The 21,916-nt window shown below is 32.3% G+C and overlaps 3 protein-coding genes across 8 annotated transcripts; 1 reads left to right on the top strand and 2 right to left on the bottom strand.

The window, feature by feature from the left end:
- The first annotated feature begins 114 nt into the window (after positions 1-114).
- On the top strand, positions 115-17,745 carry Abhd3_1 (phospholipase ABHD3). Of its 5 annotated transcripts, none has more exons than XM_054231356.1 (8): positions 115-268; positions 13,341-13,533; positions 14,878-15,047; positions 16,437-16,774; positions 16,846-16,932; positions 16,995-17,125; positions 17,176-17,341; positions 17,402-17,745. In XM_054231356.1, the coding sequence occupies exons 2-8, from the start codon at positions 13,429-13,431 to the stop codon at positions 17,635-17,637; spliced, it is 1,233 nt and encodes a 410-aa protein (XP_054087331.1). In that variant the 5' UTR covers positions 115-268; positions 13,341-13,428; the 3' UTR covers positions 17,638-17,745. The 5 variants fall into 5 exon arrangements, with proteins under 5 accessions (XP_054087331.1, XP_054087333.1, XP_011187031.1 ...); XM_011188729.3 differs by lacking the exon at positions 115-268 and adding an exon at positions 10,059-10,250; XM_011188730.3 differs by lacking the exon at positions 115-268 and adding an exon at positions 10,308-10,364.
- Positions 2,762-5,583, bottom strand: LOC105215000 (bifunctional phosphoribosylaminoimidazole carboxylase/phosphoribosylaminoimidazole succinocarboxamide synthetase). Of its 2 annotated transcripts, XM_054231354.1 has the most exons (8): positions 5,422-5,583; positions 5,125-5,328; positions 4,905-5,049; positions 4,103-4,215; positions 3,908-4,033; positions 3,078-3,771; positions 2,962-3,008; positions 2,762-2,874 (listed from the first exon to the last, which is right to left on the bottom strand). In XM_054231354.1, exons 1-6 carry the CDS (start codon positions 5,429-5,431, stop codon positions 3,095-3,097), a joined length of 1,275 nt encoding a protein of 424 aa, XP_054087329.1. In that variant the 5' UTR covers positions 5,432-5,583; the 3' UTR covers positions 2,762-2,874; positions 2,962-3,008; positions 3,078-3,094. The 2 variants fall into 2 exon arrangements, with proteins under 2 accessions (XP_054087329.1, XP_028897991.1); XM_029042158.2 differs by having other exon boundaries at positions 2,962-3,771.
- Positions 17,746-18,720: 975 nt separating the features above from the next.
- LOC105214998 (tectonic-like complex member Mks1) lies at positions 18,721-20,659 on the bottom strand. Its single transcript, XM_011188728.3, has one exon. It carries the CDS (start codon positions 20,283-20,285, stop codon positions 18,792-18,794), a length of 1,494 nt encoding a protein of 497 aa, XP_011187030.1. The 5' UTR covers positions 20,286-20,659; the 3' UTR covers positions 18,721-18,791.
- Positions 20,660-21,916: the final 1,257 nt, after the last annotated feature.

Raw genomic sequence — 21,916 nt, 5'->3', positions numbered from 1 at the left:
TCAACATTTTGATAATTTTTCCGCATCTCAACATAGATAATTCCTTAAAATGGAATAAGAAACACAATTGACATTCCATATAAAACACAAATTTATTGTTCAAAACATCTGAGTAGACTTTATTTTCATACAAATGAAAACAAAACTGAAAAACAAAAAAATTATCAATCACAACATCAATTTGATAAATAAAAAAAAATAATAATAAACAAAAAAATGTATGTATATCATGATGAAAATAAGCGATGATTCCATTATACAATGTTTGGTAAGTAAACAGATTTCTCACTCTTTTTGGGTGTTAATGTTTTTCTCGAAATAGTATATTCAAAAAACCGACAAAAAGTTTTATATATTATAGAAGCAGATTTACCAAGAAGTTTTTTATAATTTTTAATTGAAAATACGTGAATGGAAAAAAAATTCGCTGAAATTAAATGTTTGTGTAAAAATCTTGGAACCGTTTTTTTATTTACTTAATCAGTTGTATATATTGAGATGCTGATCTCTTTACTTCACATAATGGATTTCAAACATGTACGATTGAAGAAAACTAAACTACAGTCCAAAAGAAATTGTGGACGTGTTTAAAAATACCAAATAAAACTGTTGTAGTGGATAATCGCTCCAAGTCATCCTAAATGTGATCAGTCGACATTTTGTATCCATTGACCGAACATTCCTTGCCCTTTAATTGTAGCGAAAGCATAATCTTTAGGCCAACTTCTGAAAGACCAATTAGTTTGTAAATGTCTTATAATTTATTATAAAATTTTCATACTAATTTGCGACAATGAAATTAATTGTTTAATTCATGGAGAAAAAGTTTAAATATTCCATTCTCTATAATTATTATTATAAATAGATATGAACTCATAGTATCGGACTTGACTTATGTATAAAAAAATAAAATTCAAACCATTAATAAAATATGACTGATTATGCTTTCATGCTACTTATTAATTTTGGTTGGACAGTAGTAATACATTTTATACTACACAAAAATATTGAAGCAAAGCTAAGGATAAAAATGAATCTGACCTAAAATACATAATTTAGAACGAGATCATTGGTACACTTCATTCATTCAAATCTATTAATTGTGTAATAAAAGTCACTAACTGTGATCCAATTGATTTTTTAAAATCCTCGGACGTGTCTGGCTTGTCATCGCACAATTTACGACTATAGATTAGCTCCGTAGTATTCATGCTTCGAAACTTAAACCAACTAAAATTGGCTAACTGTGGTAAACAAAATTTATGAACAATGTGATCTATGCCATTATTCTCAAAGGAAAGTTCGAAGGTGAAGAAGTTCTCATTCCGAGGATTAGCTCGCCTTCAAACGGATGTCTGTTGGCTACCCAGAGGATACTTGGTCTAAAACCGGAAGTCGTGAGCTGCTTGAGTCATATGCAAAAGAATCGTTCCTGGCCACTCCCAAGTGAATGGCAATCAGAAACTTTCCTCACTTGCGTGAACTTATACATATGACCCCATCTCCTTCGGTCTTTCAGTGTGGCTTTAGACCTGGAAAATCAACAATCTTACGGTCCCAAGGAACATGTGTTCCAAGTTTCATTAAGATATCTCAATTTTTACTCAAGTTATCGCTTGCACGGACGAACGGACGGACAGACATCCGGATTTCAACTCCACTCGTCATCCTGATCATTTATATATACTCTTTTATTTCTTGGTGACACAAACAACCGTTATGTGAACAAAACTATAATACTCTGCAACAGGTTGCGAGAGTATAATGATATGAATGACAGGAAAACTCGATCCAAGCTGTTGAACACAATTTTACCATGTGAACGCCATGGGTGATTTTAGTTACTGGAACGCCAAGATTTAACCTCAAATTATTAGCCCAAAATAAACACTTTTTAAAAATAAAAATAATGATATCTTGCTCCGTTTACGAGATATCGAGCGTTGAAGTTATGAGTTAACAGCAGCGGATGCGCGCATTTGATTCATTTGTTATGTGATTGATTGACAAGTTTTTCGCGTAGAACTATTATCTGCATTGGCGGGCTTCGGCCGCGCTTCAAAAAAATAACCCTGTTCGAGCCAACACGGCTTCAAAAACATAATCGCTAAAATCCGATATTCATGTGCAAATATCTCGTAAACAGTGCGAGATATCAATTTTTTAATTTTATATATGCAGAAAGAAATTCTACGCGAAAGAACTTGTCAATCAATCACATATAACACATGCATCATTGCATAATTGCATAATTGCGCGCATCTACTGCTGTTAACACATAACTTCAACGCTCGATATCTCGTAAACGGAGCGAGATATCAATTTTTTTTTTATTTATTAAGAGTTTTTTTTTGGCTAATTAACCTAACAATGAACTAAAATCTTTGCGCCCCAGTAACTAAAATTTCCCCTGGGTGACACCAAAAAAGAATCTCCTGATAATTTGCTACAATAATACTCGTGTATGAACTTGAACTAATCGAGCATTTGTATAATTTTATCATATAATGAGACAGCATTTCTCATCGAGAAAAGAAAACGCTATTAATTACATAATTTATAACTCAAGAAAAGCTGAGCCACTTTTGCTGAAAATTGGTGGGTTTTTGGTAGTTGAGAACTGGAAGACGTATATAGTATAAATTTTCCAATTGCTTTTTTAAAATCTCTTGATATAGCGGGAATGTCACCATTTACGTTACGTATATACGTTTGGTCATCAACAAGTTCACAGGAAATATTATTGAAACAACAATTCATATATATGTATATATATTTCAGTACATTAAATGTACCTATTGTTTATTACGAATAGGGGTGTAAAGTATCATCTTTTTCGGCTATATTTTCTCAAAATGGTAGTCCGCCCCAGTTCTAAAAAAATGAAAATATACTCACTCAAAACTTGTCGAATTTCTTTTTAAATTATATAAAGATAAATATGTATATTTATATACGTACATATATATTTATTAGCGACATACTATTGGAATGGGCTGCCCAAATCGCTATGAATAAATCAACAATAACTTTAAAAGCTGTATTTTTCAAAAAAAAACACGATTCACATGCTTCACCTCTGCGCCCGCAAAGTTTAAGCGTTGCGCACTCCGCGCACCAACTTATCAGCCTTTTTTAAAGTAATGAAGTTATTAAGTTGCTTGACGCGTAACTTAGACCAGATTATGTAATTTGACAAGCCCAAAATTTGTGCGGCATGTAGAGCTGCTGCTTCAGGATATAACACCGTCGGACAGCCAAGACCAGAAGGTACATTCAAGCTAGACCAAACATCTACTTGTAGATTATCTGACTTTAAGGGTGGACAATTAATCACTGGGTATGTGGTGCTGCCAGATAATACCGGTCCTAATCCATTAGAACGACCTGCTACGGCAATAAATATCAAATTATTGATGACACTTTCGTATTCGCGCATAATGCGCAAAGTCTCTTCGGGTCCCTTGTGCGCTGAGGTGACGCGTAGCTCAGTATTTACACCTAATTGCTGCAAATGTGTCGAAATTTTCTCACAATGAGCTGTATCGGAAGCGCTACCCATTAAAATAACGACTAAATGATCTTTAACCGGTATGATGTCCTTGAGTTGCTCACTAACCCAAATAAAATTACGTTTCACTGTGTCCAGGTCACTGTCGGTAACTGTGGCAAGATTGCGATATACTTGCTTATCAACCATCAAACGTTTGTCGCCGGACGGCCAAAGACGCCATGAGTCTGAATCGATAATGTCGGCGAGTACAATGTTACCTGAAAGGAGAAGGATAAAAATGATGTATTAGTGGGTTATCAAAACATAATTATTTAAAAGATTAAATAAACTATTAAATGAATAATAAACTTGTTAATTAATCATATGGAAATTTAAAAACTTAAAATCAAATACCCTCAGTATCGATGCCAAATTCAACTTTCATGTCAATAAGTGCACAATTTCTGGTGGCCCAAGCTTTCTCCAAAATCTCAAACACTAATACAGTGGTACGCTTCATAATGTCCAACTCATCTTGACCTATTAGAGAACAACTTGCAGAACATTTGCATAAAATAAATTTAATTAATTTAAACATTTGTAACTGACCTATTACAACACCATTAAAATTGAAATTTGCGGAAATAATTTGTTCATCAGACCATTGAGGATCGTGGTTGGCATCATCCTTAAAGAATGTCTCCTGTTTTGGTGGTGAAAATCTTGCAAATGAGAAGAAAAAATGAAAAAAATCACAAACTATAAATCTATCACGTTTTACGGAAAATTTTGATGATGTGCTTATTTCTGCTACAATCTAGCCTTTCTTAATCGGGTGTATAGAATAGAGTACAGTTATATTATTGAATGTTTAATATGATGTTTATATTTTTGGATTTTGTGGGCACGTTGGGGTCACAGTAGGTTGAGAAAAACAAGATTACGACGACGCAGCAAACCCACTACTTACTACGTAAATACATACTAATATATACACGCATATGTACATATATATATTGATATGGATGGAGATCAGTTCAAAATTATTATCTCTGTAACTGAATATGGTTGGCAACAAAACGCATTAAGAAGTTGAAACGGATTCTAATCATTATCGCCAATAACAATAATGACGAATAGCAGAACATTTTAATACAAAAACATTTTCAAATTAGTTCGCATTAGAACTCGTTCGATTTAAAGGATGAGTAGTGTCTATCAATAGCAATCAAAAATTCATTCGAACTTATTAGCACTGGTTTAAGAATTGAAGCCGTGAGATTTCATTCCCTTCGCTATATGCGCATGTAGTTGTTCATTTCTATGTAAAAATATCACTAGTAACTAGTCAACAATATTTTTTATTGTCATTGTTTCAATTTACGTATGATTATTGTTCATGAAAACTTACCTGTATCCCTCCGGCACACCGGTATTCCGTTTCAAAAACGAACCAGTCGCCAAACGTCTTGTTACCCACTCGATCGGTATCATTTCACATTTCTTAGCAATGAATGCGTTGCCCGCACAAGGTTTGACGTAGGCCGTATTTATTCCTACATGTGCACGAGTATGTAAATATGTATTTAGTAAATTGCATTGTTCATGCGCTCAGAAATTATCACGCTTACCCGCTTCGTTAAGAATTCCGAAAACCAATCCATTTGTTGTGTTGGAAATCTCCGATTTGCCTTGCAGATCGTGCGCTTTCACGCCATCACCAGCTGTAATGCGGTCTTTGCTCAGCAACAGGCACAAGCCAGGATGTTCAGGGAGATCGTAAACCTGTTTGGTTTTGCCCTCAATGAGGATTTTGCCCAATTTGTAGCCCCCAACTGCGTGAAGATATTGAAAACGAGTTTATATTTATATTTTATTTTATATTTATATTCTGTTTTATATTTAAAATAATATGTTTAGGACTTTACTAGTAGTCATTTTAATGTATTTGTGTTTCGGTGTGTCGCACGTGTTTTGTTAATTTTAATATTTAATAAGAAGCTGCACAACTAATTCTCGATTCTATCGTCTGTTGCGTACTGACTGCGGCGAACGAATTGTGGTTCTCTTTAAGTTGGAATGTTTGCATGGAATCGTTAATGTGGCAGTGTTGTTATGCTTATTTCCTTTACCTATAAATGAAATTATTTCTGTATATGTGTAGGTGAAAATATGATTACTCTTTTGGTTCGGCAATGTGTCGAAACTGATCAAATATTACAACAAATTTTACACATAAAATTGTTTAGTATTTTTATAAAATAAATATGAAGGTAAAATAAATATTTTATGTGAAAGTGAAATCGATGAAAATTATTCACAGAAGCCACAACACATGTGTAATAGCTTAAAATCAGAGCTCATGTTATGAACTCAAATAATACATATTAGTTATTCATATATGAAAGTACATAAATTATCAATTATTTAAAACTATTATAAAAATCAATTAGAAATGTGTGTTAAAAATGTTAAATTTGTAAATACTTTTTGAAGAAAGTGTGTTTTTAGGAATCATAAATTTTTTCGTTAAAATAGCCACTGTAAGTGAATAAGTGGAAGTTGTGATAATGTATCTATTGATATTGTTTTGATGCTTGCTCTACGATACGTATGTATAGGCATATGTACGTCAACCTGTGAATATATATGTATGTATTTATGAGCTCGATTTAAAATATTATTGATAAGAGAACGCTCTCACCAAACCATAACGTTTATTGCACTCATTTGAACGAATGCACGTGCGTAGATACATGCATACATACGAGTATTGAATTGGGTGCAGTGCGTCAACATGTTGTTTTTATATTGAATAAATAATCTGTATTTAAAATTTGTTTTCAAAATAACAATTTGACAAATATGTTTTTATTTTTTATTATTTTTGAGTAGTCGTATATGTAAACTATTCTCGTAAAACTGAGATAAATATGTTGATAAAAGATTGGCTATTGCCTTTGGCACTACTGCTAGTACTCAGGAACGAAAAACTGTTGAGTTGACTGTCCTTGGCTGGCCAAAGTTAGTTATTTTTTATCAAAACATTAGTAATTGTTGATCAAGCACTCCATCAATAAAAATCTTTTACGTTACGTAGCTTTTACGTTTACGTATCACAAATTGGGAGAATGTACATTTAAAAAACATGATCACAGTTGGAGAGAAAGTTATTCTATGAAGAGAATTTGAAATGACATTTGCTCTCTCTACAATTGTTTTACAGAGTTGGCAAGTTATTATTTCGCTAATCTTAAGAAAAATTTAAAATTATGTAAAAAGTTCTATCCAAATCAAATATTCTTATAGTGTGGGGTGAATAAAATAGGGAATTTAATAACCAATTATTATTATATATTTAATGAGCGTACCACGGTCTGGTTCAGTGCTAAAAAAATTAGATGCAAGTACAGTGGAACTTCCATAACTCGAACTTCTATAAGTCGAAGATCTCCATTACTCGAACTTTTGAATTGGCAATAGCGTTTAGAAATCAAATTTCATTCAAATTTGCTTCCATACTTCATACTTCCATACTTCAAACTTCTATAAGTCGAAGTTCTCTATAACTCGAACTCTTAAATTGGCAATAGAAGTCAAATTTCATACAGATTTCCTTCGATCTGGGGATAATACAAAATTTAAAATTTTACTATTAAGGAATAATTTTAAAGGAGTCCCTATAATCGTATGGAGGCGAACAAAAAATATGATTACACTTATAGATTTCATAAATCGTGTAACAAAGGCATGAGATACAGACGTCAAGAGCCAAACAATAGCAAAGTGCAACAAACAAAATTGCAAAATAGATGTTTCAATGTATTTAAATAAAACTTTTTGCGAAGTAAATAAATAAAACTGTGGGTAAATCTATATTTTATACCTTTTTGAAAAATTTATGTTGTGATGAAAATTTCTATAACTCGAAGTCTCTCTAATTCGAAGTTTTTTTGTGGATTATGGTGATTCGAGTTAGAGAAGTACCATTGTATTTAAAAATGTTTTAGAACATATTTAAAAAAAATATAAAAATTTTAATTAGTAGTAATAGAAATTGAGTGATTTTCATTTAACAAGGGAATTTAACTAAATTGCAGTTACTAATTTGCATAGTTAAATTATTATTTCCGAATCTAAGTGACGGTTGTCATTTAACAAGGAATTTACTAATTTGTAGTTACCGATTTAGTTAAATTATTATTTCCGAATTAAAATGATTAATAATTGGCTTCTGTTTCTTCATTTATTCTCCCACGATTTTAATGTCATATTCCTCGAAAGATGTGGGAAGTTCTTTCAATGCTTCCAGTATGGAACTCTAATTTTTAAACTTTCGTAACAAATTGCTCCTCACGCTTGTTTGTAACACCTAAAAGTAATCCAAATAAATAGAGTTAGAATCTACCAAAATTATCAGAATGACAGGATAAATTAACGGCTGGGCTTTTGTATAGCATCCCACGATTTCTGGGGTTAAATGAGTATGGTTGGATAGTGGAGATCCTCATTGCCATATCTAAAAATGTTTCAAAACGAATCAAACTATAATAAATAAAAAGGAAGGATTATAGCCCATATACAATAACCACAATTGTGTGATAGGTTTTGAAAAAGATTTCAATATTTTTCTTTCTTTGATAAACCCTGATGATATTTCGATCTCCTATAATTGACAATTCCTACTTCTAAGGTCTAACTTCATGAATTAGAAAGCTTATAGATGGAACTATCCTAAACAGTTTAAAAAAACCAAACTGAAAATTATATATGTTTATTATTACAAAGTTGATTAGTAACTAATATTGTCGATATCGGGATCATTGACTGTACCATGAAAATATGTATCAGTTACCCGTGGTGTAGTGAAACTCAGTATTGCAGAATTATCTCAAGTCACTAAAAAACTAAATAAAACTTTGGTTAATAGAAAAAATACTAGTGACTAGTAATTATTTCCTTAAACAGTAAACAACAGTACATACAGTAAAAAACATTTTCGTGGGGAATTCTCGGTGGGAAGATATATTGAGTACTTAACTTTGGTACGGCTTTAATCATAAAATAAACGCGAAATTATTTATTTATGCCATATTTCACATATAGAAGTTTGTCAATGTGCGCCATATTATTTGCAAAAAATCTATTTAATGTAGGTGAGATATTTTATAAGTGCAGAGTTTTTTTTTTTAATAAAATACAGCTCTACAAGGAATTCTCTGTGGTAAGTTAAATTATAAAAATAATAAATTTTGCTTGTTTTTACTTCAATTATTCACAAATATTTATATTTAAAAAACTTTCAATGGCAAAGTTTGGAAATACACAAAAGTGTTATGTGTTTGAAACTAGACGTGGTCTCCTCCTTATTAAATATTTTTAAAACAAAATATGTCATGATCCTATTGAATAAGTATTTCAAACCATCGGGTCCAAGGAAACAAGAAAAAAATCGTCATTTAATACTAATTCAAGTATTTTTATGAAATTTATAAAGGGCTCTGGAGCTTTTACTAAGTTTGACGAATCGTACACTTTTTATTTTGTAAAAGTATAGGCGTCTTCAGAGTTTTACTCTTTCTCAAATAGTGTTAAAGACAGCAAACAATTGTGCATTTTAAAATATTAATTTTTCATATAACCATAAAAATATGCAAATGAATTTCTCTGAAGGAAATCGTTTCCAATTATATCAATTTCCATGCAATGTCTGATAGATCGCTGACATGGAACACATTGTCAAAGCTTGAAAAATACTCTTTTAAGATTATTTAGGGAAAATTATTCAAATTGTTTCATAGTAATATTAAATCTTTTAAAATTTGAAAGCGCCAAATGCAGTGTCACCAACCCAGGGATGTATTTATTTTAATACAATATTTAAAAACTAGTTGAATCACTTTATACACTTGTACATAAAATATAACTAACTTATCAATAAATAACATTTAATACCACCATAAAATTTAATAAATATGCGAAGTAATTTAAAATAATTCCAGTAATAATAAAAAAAATTATTTGATTTTATAATTATTTAAGGACTGTTCATCGGACTTTAAAATATTTGTGAAGATTAAATGCTAGCACAACACCCTAATTAGCACAATTGTACCAACAAAGCGTTGCATACAACCCAAGTACGCCTCGGTGATGTGTAAAATGATGAAAAATATGGTAAATTCTATATTACACATTCTCCGGAATCAGTGCAATGCTATTACAAATGAGGTGAGTTTGGCAGAATTTTCCAAGAGTCGACAAAGCAGTCCAAATATGTTTGTGTGCAATGGTATGGAACTAGGGTTAATATAAGACAGTACGTATACTAAAAAATCTAGTTTGAAAGATTATTCTGTACTTAGACGTCAATAAGTAAATAAAATTAAATGAAATAATACAACAACAGCCTTGAGAATAATGTAAGATTTTAGTGCATAGCTTCAATTGAGTAATTATCGACTTTTATATCAATATTTATTGATTGTATTAACATAATTACGGTTATTTTTCTATTTGAAATTTGTTTTTGTAAATGTTTTATGTGGCAACGACATTACTTAACTGCCTCGAGTTGCATTTGTGAAATTTACAAACCACTTCGCAGAAGTCAACAGCTGATTGTCGCTCTCTAAATTTTCTCCTATTGTTAAATTATTAACGTTTCTCGTGTGTGTACAAGTAAATATTAATGTATAATAATATACAGTCATTGATAAGAATTGTATTATAGTGTTCAGTTAATCAACTAGAAAAGGTGAGCAAAGGCATTTTCAAGTGCAAATTTAATTTGAAAACAAAAAATTGTATTATTTGTTAGGGAAACCTTAGTAAAACGCTAATTTACCGGGAAGCAAGGTTGACAATTTGAGTGAGTCAGAAAATAGTGGACAAATCAATAATATTATTAATTTATTATTTTAAAATAAATATAAATATAAAATTGTGGCAAATTTTTCGTTTATAATTTGTTTAAACCACACATTATATCTAAATCGTGCTTAAGTGAGTAAATAAAGAGCAATATTTGTGATGCGCGAATGTATACATGTTATTTTTTAATTATAAACCAAAGAGTGTTCATTTGTTGTACATCTTCATGTGAGAGTTAAATGGTCAAAGTCCAATTGTTTGCCGGCAAACATAACAAAATGACGAATTTAAAACTTTGAAGCGAGCACTCACAATATTGAATAATTTTTATATTAGTATCTATAAATCTAAAATGTGTTTGTTGAGCAAATCATTTATTGATAATATAAAAAATTTATTGAATTCCGACAAAAATTTAGTAAATACGTGAGCTAAAATGTACATATATTCTTCGAATATATAATATAATATTTGAAAATTATTATAATTTTACAAAGAAAAAAGTTCCAAATTTGTTAATTTATTATAGTTTAGAAATCAAGAAAGTGAGTTGCATTTATCATTTTTTGTGCATCTTTATGCGAGAGTCAATGGGTCAAAGTCCAATTGTATTGTATAAAGGACAGAGTTTAAATATTTTAATTATTCTTCATAAAATTATATAATGTTGAGATCAGTGTAAATCTGCAGTAAAAATTTATGAAACATTAAAAATTATATTTTTTTAAACATAGGTAGGTTTATATTAGAGCTCTTGGTATTCGACTAACCGAATTAACCGAATAGGGCATTATTCGAATAACAATATTCGGTTTGCACTATACGGATAGTCGTCAGTCATCGACTATTCGATTAACCGCGCATTTTCGACTATTCGGTTAACCGTTCGTTGTCGACTAATCGAATAGTGCAAGTTCATTAATTTTCTTATTTTTATTGAAAAAAGTAAAACATTAAAACTAACAAAAAACTCGCTTTAAAATAGAAAAAGTAACAATGATTTCACGGGAACCATTAAGTAATGACAAATTAGTTTTTAACCATTTCAACTGGGCGTCTATTTTGATATAAGAAAAGGTTAACATTTGTTGCTTGCAAGCAGCTTCTACGTGGTGTCACAATGTTTCCAGCAATGGAGAACGTCCTCTCTGATTCTGATAAAGTGGCTGGAATACGGAAAATCAAAGGCTTTTAGATCGCAAACAATTTTCATTTATTCGAATAGTGACAGTATAACTATTCGAATAACCGCAGTAGAACGACTATTCGAATAGGCGGAACATTGCGACTAACCGAATAGTGCTAACCGGTTAATATTCGTACGAATGGTTACAAACCGGATACTCGAATAATCGGTTTACAGGTTAATCGAATAATTTAAAGAGCCCTAGTTTATATATACATATGTATATATTTTTAAAATCAAATGTATATTTGTTAAAATTTGTATTCGATATAAATCAATATAATATTTTGATTCATGCAATGTAATTACAAATATTTAACTCATGAACCCATATTCCTTTACAATTTTTTACTAATGCCAGTAGGTGAAGTATATATTTGGATTTCCATTAATATTTCTGGAAAATGAAAATTATTTTTCTTTGTACATATCATCAATTTATCCTTTGCTATTCATTCAATATTATATACATAAAAAAGTATATATGTACATATAACATACATACATAAGTTTAAAATTGCAAATAAAATCAATAAAATTATAATTAATTGGACTTATTTCGTTTTTGAACTCTCGCAACGTGTTACAAAGATTATAGTACATACTCCGCATGTACATACGCTTATCTATAGGTCCGTCTGTCTCTCCGTGCAAGGGATTACTTGATTAAAACTTAAGATATTTTGATGAAACAGGGTACACGAATTTCGTGGGATGGTTGGTATTGATTTTGGTACAGATTAGCGAAATCGGACGATTGCAACGCCCACACAAAATGGCCTTTAGTGAAAACTATAAAGTGCTTTGTATAACTCAGCGACAAATTAAGCTATAAATATTTAATTCGATATATACTTTCACAGTTTAGGTAGAATGGCACTAGTTATTTCAAAATTCCCTCAAGAGTGCGTGGCCCTGTCTCCTAAGGCTTTTTTTTTGACATATCTCTCATACGAATAAAGTTGTACTGTCTAACATGGATAGGTAAATCTCTCAGTTATTTTATAGATTCAGAGAAAATCTTCTTCAAGTAATGGGTAAAATTGTGTCATTGCTTATCCTTCCTCCTAAATACCTAATATCAAAAGCGGTAATACCGTATATACCGGTTAATATGTGAGAGAAATGAGTAAAATCGTGTGTTATCTTAATAAAATTATACAAATAAATTGTTAAGAGTATAAAATGTTCGGTTACGCTCGAACTTATCCTTTCCTTACTTGTTCATTTTCTTTTTTGTATGTTAAATTTTTTACCATGTGCATTTCCTATGTACATACTTTGGCCGATTCTAATATTCAAGTTATATTTAATAGTAATCGTATGCCTAAGTCATGCGCGTACATACATACTTACGTATATATGTACGTATGTACATATTATTTGATTGACACAGCAATGGACTTCCGCTATAATTAGTACCCACTAATCGTTATTTTAAACAAATAACGAAAAAGTTGAACAAAAACGAGCAAATCAAATTACTCAATAAATTTTATATAAAATTTGACAAATAAAATTAAGCAAGAATTTTTGTGGTTGAAGTTCTTTTTCAAAAATTTGTCATAATATAAAGTTCGCTATATATATGTATATCTACGGTTCTGTATTTAAAGAACTTATTGAATATTATGTGATCAGATATTACATTTTGATATTGCGTTCCTCGTTCTCACGACAAAATGTTCTGCGTAACCGAAACGGATTATGAAATTGTCAGCCACAATAACCACAACGACTAAATTTACATATTTATATTTTTTCAATGTCGATTTTATACCATTGCAGATTTTAAGTCCTATAAGCTGGTCTTGATTCCGTTAAAAGTACTCGAATAAATTTCTTGAATATTCAAATTTATCCTACATTCTGCAAGATGTTTGACTCCCTCTACAATTATTGGTCGAATGTGCCGGGTTATCATGTATTGGGCTTTGGATTAATCGCCTACTTTGCTTATTATCTCATACTGGTGGTTAAGGTAAATGAATTTGTTTAAATAGTTCGGACGTACATATGTATTATCTTAAAAATTATATATGTATGACTATATAAAAAATTGCATTTATACTACAGTGGAACTTCTCTAACTCGAATCACCATAATCCACAAAAAAACTAGTTAGAGACAGTTCGAGTTATAGAAATTTGCATTACAACATAAATTTTTCAAAAATGTATAAAATATACATAGATTTACCCACAGTTTTATTTATTTACTTCGCAAAAAGTTTTATTTAACTACGTTAAAACATAAATTCTGTAATTTTGATTGTTGCAGTTTACTATTGTTTGGCTCTTGACGTCTGAATCCCATGCCTTTGTTATATGATTTATGCAATCTATAGGTGTAATATCTTATTTTTTATTCGCCTCCTTATGATATAGAGAGGCTCTTTTAAAATTCTGCCTCGATGGTAAAATTTTAAATTTTGTGTTATGCCCTGGTCGAAAAGTTCGATTTATGGAAGGAAATTTGTATGAAAGTTGCCTCCTAAACGCTATTGCCAATTCAAGTGTTCGAGTTATGGAGATCTTCGAGTTATAGAAGTTCGAGTTATGGAAGTTCCGCTGTATATCTACAGTTGAGTAGAGATCGCTTAAATACAGTGGAACTTCTCTAACTCGAATCACCATAATCCACAAAAAAACTTCGAGTTAGAGAGAGTTCGAGTTATAGAAATTTTCATTACAACATACATTTTTCAAAAAGGTATAAAATATACATAGATTTACCCAGTTTTATTTATTTACTTCGCAAAAAATTTTATTTAACTACGTTAAAACATAAATTCTGTAATTTTGATTGTTGCAGTTTACTATTGTTTGGCTCTTGACGTCTGAATCCCATGCCTTTGTTATATGATTTATGCAATCTAAATCTAAGGAAATTTGTATGAAATTTGACTTATTGTCCATTCAAGAGCACGAGTTATGGGGAACTTCGAGTTAAGAAAGTTTGAGTTATGGAAGGAAATTTGTATGAAATCTGATATCTAAACGCTAATGCCAATACAAAATTTCGAGTTATAGAAGTTCGAGTTATGGAAGTTCCACTGTACATTAATTTTACTAAGAATTTAATAAATACAATTTTAATATGGTGCGGTAGATAGAATTGACTATTTATATTATCTCAGATTCAGATTCGTGTTCTGCAAGTTCGAAAAAAATGTAAAGATGAACTTTCTGAATGCTTTTTTCCAAGTTTTATATATATATGTATTTTAATATAATTATTAATATAGAGTATTTACATACATATATACATATATATACACTTTTTGTACGAAATTATATACTAATACTTTTCGCTCCTAAAATAGCGGCCCACTTTTGTTTGTGCCGAAGGTCCACTAAAAAGCTTTCTTTTGCGGGAAATACCAACATTAAGTGTGAAGTTCTGGCCAACATTTTGGTGTTTGGACAGTCGCGCCCAAACCGTTTTTGCCAGTGTACTACGATCCAAAGTTATACCGACAATTTGTTATAAAAGGTAATATTTAATATAAAAAAGAAAATACAAATACAATTGAGCTTCCCTAACTGAAATCATCATAATCCACATAAAAAACTTCAAGTTATAGGGACTTCGATTTATGGAAGGAAATATGTATGAAATTTAATTTCTATTGCCAATTCAAAAGTTCGAGTTATGAAGAACTTCGAGTTTAGGAAGTTCAACTGTATGTGCATTTAACAAAATGTATCATAACAGTAATATGATATTGAAAATCGCTCTAGCATTAACTAGTAATTCTTTTTTGTGCATGGACGACAGCAAACATTTATTTAGAGGCTTTAGAAGACTTAGATTATTGATATTTTTATACTCTCGCAACAAACTTGCTAAGAGATTATAATAGTTTTGTCCACCTAACGGTTGGTAGTAAGTCTTAAAACTAAAAGAGTCAGATATAGATCAGGGTGACGAGTAAAGTTCAAATTCGGATATCTGTCTGTCTGTCCGTCCGCCCGTCCGTGCAAGAAGGTTAAGTTCGAAACTGGGCAATCAGACCACTGCCAAGCTCACAAAATGGCGATAACCGAAAACCTACAAAGAGCTGTAACTAATCCATAAATTAAGTTATGAAATTTGGTACAAAGGATCGTACTAGGATTGGGCACATTTGGATTAATTTTTTGAGAAAGTGGGCGTCATTAACTACTAAAGCTATAGCAAAGAAACTCTCTAGAGTCGTTAATTTTAGATACTACCGTATACATTAAAAAAATGGAGGAAATCGGTTATGTTGAAAACTACTAAAAATGCTTTAATTCAGTAAGGAAAACCACCAGAAACCTTAAATTTCATTATAAAGATGGTGCAGAAGAGCTGCACTCAAATTGATATACAAAAGTTTAAAAACCAATACACATATAAAGTAAGCACTAGTGAAGCTGTCGGAACAGTACTTTGCACAATACTGCATTTATAAAAATCGCCGAAATCGGACCATAAGTATTCAAGAACCCATATATCGAACATGAGGACCTCAGAGCTTCGAATAAATTTTTTACCGAAAATATAGGTAAGTCTCTCAGATATTTTGAAGAAATTCAGAGGGAATAGTTTTCTTCTAATAATATGTCTCCGTGCCATAAATATGTGAAATAGGGTCAAAACTTCCCCTAACACCCATATACCTAATATTAGGGTTTTTAAAATTTCAATGGACTTTGTACCATACATATGCCGATAAGTCAAATTGTGTATTATATTAATAAAATTAAATAAATAAATTGCGAGAGTATAAAATGTTCGGTTACACCCGCACTTAGCCCTTCCTTATTTGTTATTTAACTGATTAATAAATCAGTAAATTAATGAATCAGTTCTACACTAAAACTTCGTTATCGTTTATTATTGATCTATATTTAATAGAGAAATTTTCACTCTGAAAGATGGGGGCGAAGTAGCTTTGGATTGGATGGATACGAATTGCAACTCAAATTCACCCTGTATTATTATTTTACCCGGTTTGACGGGCAATTCACAAGACGAGTATGTTAAGTGTCTTGTGTATGCTGCCAACAATTCGGGTATACGTGTTGTAGTCTTCAATAACCGTGGCATTGGAGGTGTGACTATCAAAACGCCACGTCTCTATAATGCCTGTAATTGTGAGGATTTGGCTGAAGTCGTGCAACATGTGCGAGATGTGTTGCCTGCACACTGTAAAATAGGCGCTACTGGCATTTCAATGGGTGGCCTAGTGTTGGGTGAGCAAAATTAATTTATATTGTGCATATGTGCCTATGAATTTAAGTTTTTTTTTAAATTATTTTCCAAGGCAACTATTTGGCACGCAGAAGCGAAGAGGCGCGTTCATATTTGTCGGCTGCTAAAATAATCTCAGTACCTTGGAATGTGCATAAAGGTAGGGTTCCAATAATGCATTTTCTAATATACAAAATTTGATTTTTCGTTTGTAATCCTAAGCTATTGACAGTATAGAGCAACCAATTTTAAATAATTTGCTCGGACGTGTGCTTGCAAAAAATATGTACCGCACATTACAGAGAAGTGGCCTACACGAACATCAGGAGCTCGACATGCGAAGCATTAAACTGGTATTGTTGCAAGTTATAGTATGTGTGTATGTTAACTGAATATCCTTTAGAGCAAAACAATCAGGGAATTTGATGCCAATTTTACCATTAAACATTTTGGCTATCCCAGCGTAGAAGATTACTATAACGATGCTACATTACAAGACAAATTACATCACATCTCTGTGCCACTACTTTGTTTGAGTGCTGCTGATGATCCATTTCAGCCGCTGGATGGTGGGCATACATTGTTCTCTTATAATATTGCATAAAATACTTATTTTCCTGTTATTTCAGCCATACCTATTGAGGCGGCAAAAGAATGCAGTCATGTGGCTATTATCGTAACTGCACGTGGTGGTCACATTGGATTTCTCGAGGGTTATTGGCCGTCGACAAAAGATCAATACATGAGTCGTATTTTCATCGAATACTTCACAAAAGCCTTATTCGATGAAGAAGGCGAATTTCAACGTATTAAAGAAGATCTACACACAACGTATCTTGAAAAACAAAATGACTTGAAAGTGTAATATTTTATTCGAATGCTATTCATGACGAATTATCTATTAATTAAATTAATAAATTGTTACTAAATTATATAAACAAATAAAATGCAAAAATTTATAAAATCTGAAAAATTTATTTTGATGGGCAAAGTTTAAATTCCAATTAATTTCAAATATTTTCGAAATAAGTTAAAAACGTTAACGGCACTAGTTCCACTTGTAACATGTGCATAAATCATTTCTCTAAGTAGCACTCGAGAGATCATTTACACTACTAAACTAACAAAATAACATTGATTTAATACCTAACTATTATGTAAGCATGTACTTAAGTATGTGCTCAGTGTTAAATGTTAAAGCTAATGACATTTTAAATGACGGTGAAATAAATTGATGTACTACTATGTACAAAGTTCAAGTTCATTGTAATACTTTAATATGTATCCACGTTCATATGTATACTTTAGTCAAATAAGTACCCGGAAATTCTCATTTTAAATTTTCCCGCTAAGAATATTTCAAAATTTTTTTTCCCAGGTTGGCACACTATTCTGTCAATTTTTATTGCTATGTGTCATTTATTTTGTTTACGGCGTCATTAGGAACAAGTCAACCTTTTGTGTGCGTTGCGATTTTTATATGCCCCTCTTTGAACGATTTATACCAATCCTAAACATGAGTTTTCGACATAGTTGAATCACCAAATGTTTTTTCAACATTTCCAACGTTTTGGCTCAAGAAATTTCGTTTAAACACACAAAATTTCACACAAACTCTTTGTTCAATATTTGTATCCATTTAATTTTAAAAATTTTCGGAAATTTCGTTTGAAACACAAAATTTCACACAAACTCTTTGTTCAAGGTTTTTATCCATTTAATTTGAGAATTTCCGGATACTTTTGACAGAATGTATAAAATTCTGAAATTCTGTTAAGGATGGGTTTTAATGTTCGTGGCTGTATATGTGTATATATATTTGAAGCCTTAGGATCCCGAAAAAAAAATGTAAATGGCTTTCATTATTGGAACCACATTAAACCATAAAAATTAAGTTAAAACCGAAAATTAATAGTCACAACCGTACTCATAAAAACATAGTAAGAAATTCTTCTTTAAATCGGGATCTTTAATGTAATATAATTAAATATTGTCGAATTTTAATCAAACTGAGTGTTGTTACTTCAGCACCACAGCTTCCAGGTTCCTGCGAGCTTCGCGATATGCCAACATAATATCATCCAAAGTCATTCCACTCGTTTTGTTTTTGCATGGTTGCAGTAACTCGCAGTTACGTTGTGTAAAGCATTGGCAATTAAACTCCAGCTGTCCCGTGCTCTCCATACGAAAGCCGTAGCGTGATTTGAGTTTTGTATCATTGTCAGTGTCTGTATAAAAACGCATATAATCAAATTGTCGACGTCCACCAATTAGATAACGAGTGAGTGTGTCCAATATGCTTTCGGCAGGACGTAGACACTGCAGTTCCGCCGAGTTCGATCCAGTTAAAAGATATGTGGAATAGTGTGCGTACCCTTCAATACGATCACGTCCATAGCTGTCGATTGAAATTATCTCAAAATATATATGCAGCAAGTGAGCGGGATTGAATTCCTCTTCACAAAGCAAAGTCATTTGCCAATTATAACCGAAGTGGCATTCAACATTATTCGAAGTGGGTGAGCAGGCATGTGTACTGGCATGCAGCACACCTTCTTCGAGTATGGTGTTTGCGGGCAATTGAATGTGATAACGCACATGAATATTGTCATAACTGAATCCACTAGCTTTTCGCAACTCAAAGAGCAGTGATATACGAGTCGTGCGTTTCGGCGGCATATCAAATAAAGTGCTCAAATTTCGTTCCTCTTGCCAATGCGCTGTTAACTCTGGCAGCTGTAAGTAGGGTGTTGGACTTGCAACGTATCTGCGCTTCGAGACATTGTGCACAGCAAAAGCGTACAAATGCCGATAATCTGTATCAATTTCGATATAATAGGGATTCACTATGAAATCATTGAAATCTGGATAAACGTGTAATTGCCTCAGCGCCGGATACCAAGCAAGCGACATTAATTGTATGTATGGTGATATCGCAGCAAAAATATACATAAACTCTGTATGCCCCTCTGCGACTCCGGCAAAGCTAGATTTTTCAGTCTTGTTATTAATCAGCAATTGCGCACTGTTATTTGGTCTGAAGTTGTCCTCATGTACATAGGTAAATACTTCACCCCAACGATCTATGGATAGAGATTCTAATTTTAGCGATTTCTTATTGCTTTTTTTATTATGTCTACGTTTGTTCCCTTCGACCACCGACGAAGTGCGTGCGGGAGTGACTCCTGTGACCCCAGCATCCAACAGCCACTGATTATACTTCTTCTGGGTATCCGTGATACAATTTCGCTCATCTTTATATAATTCAATCTCGTTTGGACTTAAAAGTTTTTCTTGCCAACGAATTTTTGTCAACGAAATCGTATCGTCAGTTTGTTCGAAACTTTCACTCTTTTTAGTTGAACTATTGTTATTGACATTGATACGTGTCAGATCGAACTTTGGCAATTTCAACAAGGAATTAATATGACGGAAATTCACTTCCAATTCTAGATATTCAATATTGTCACTTATGTTATAGATGCCCGTATGCTTTGGAAATGTGTGATTCATTTTTAATTCCAGCACTACTAAACCGGTATACAACAAAAAATGTTTTCATTTGTAGAGTTCGTTGTTTGTTTTGATTATAATTGCTCGTCAAATTGTCCGTTGCCCTTGACAACGACTTGCTTGCTTGAATATGAATATTTATTGCCACAATTTACATATAAAATTGAATAACAAAGGAACCAGTAAATATTGTAACGGATTTCCAAAAACTGTTGCTTACGTTGAAACTCTACCCTGAATTCGATCACTGTACTGTCAAATAAAAGTTACACTTTAATGGCTATACACTAATCTTTATTTCTAATTCCTTATAACTTAACACTTTACTACTCAAAACTCTACTTTACAACTCTAACTTATAACTTATTTACTCTTTACTCGACATTTTCTCCTTAGAATTGTCTTCACTCGACAATTCTCTTATATAATCGATTGTAAGCGATACATTGCCACTCGAACATTCTGGCAACTACGAATATCGATGTCTAGATACATCTGACAATTTATCGATTGCAATGCAATCTTTCATTGATTGACGACAATCATGACAATCATGAGAGATCTGGAGCTTAGTACTTCATTGCTTTTCCAAACTCGATATAAGCAACCAGACACCCACCTAAAACTGTTCCACTGTGCGTTCTGCAGCCATTTCTTCTTTCTTCCTGAAGCCTCATGTTGTTGAGAGTCTTCTTCCATCAGATCACAATATTTTGTCCATTCTCTGTTTCCTCTGGGATCACCTGCGTCGCTATATGTACCTCCTGTCCCTTCAACTGTGTTGACATCTGTGCCGAAACTTGTGATGGTATACACTCTCCATGCACTTCCAGCTGTGTTAACAGTTCTTCTCTTTGTAAGGTCACCTCCATCGACACCTCCTCTTTCTACTGTGAGGACACCCATTCACTTCCAATTGTGTTAACAAAATCTCTCCATGCGCTTCTAAAGGTCTTAACATACAGGTCTTCGCTTCCAACTAAGTGGACATATTCCCACCATGCACTACCAATTGTGTTGACACCTCTGCTCTATTTGAGGCCACATCCATTAACTCATCCTCCTCCTCTTTCAACCCATTCGATTCTAACTGTGTTGACAAAATCTTCTTTTTCAGCTGTGTTGACACATCTGCTATATATGAGTTCACCTCATTCGATGGACTTTCCTAATGCTCTTTCGACTGTATTGTAATTTCCGGTGGCATACTAGAAGACGTTGTCTTCAATTGGCTACGCATATGGTCCCCATACGCTTCTATCTGGCTACACAATTGTGACGTTATCGTGAAACGTGTTCATGTCTAAAGTTTTGAGGCATTTTGTGTTCTTTTCATTTCTTGTATTTCCATTAATCATTCCTCCCACGTCGATTTGAAAACATTTTCGTCCACGTTGATGTTTTCTTCTTCCATTGCCTCTCTTAACCGGCCTTGCAATTCGGATTTCAAACCATTCGTTGCTAACCCTCGTTGTTCCAAAGAACGTATAATAATAATAATAATGAAATGACGGTGTAATTATTATTATTATTATTATACGTTCTTTGGTGTAGTTTCTCTGATGCATACATTTTCTGTTCTCATGTTCCTTTATATCGTGGTGCACGCAATTGATCAGTTCCCTGATAAA

Source organism: Zeugodacus cucurbitae, chromosome 5, assembly GCF_028554725.1.
Source record: "Zeugodacus cucurbitae isolate PBARC_wt_2022May chromosome 5, idZeuCucr1.2, whole genome shotgun sequence".
Classification (NCBI taxonomy): Eukaryota; Metazoa; Arthropoda; class Insecta; order Diptera; family Tephritidae; genus Zeugodacus; species Zeugodacus cucurbitae.
Note: the sequence above shows the minus strand (reverse complement) of the source record. Positions and strands in the feature narration are given on the sequence as shown.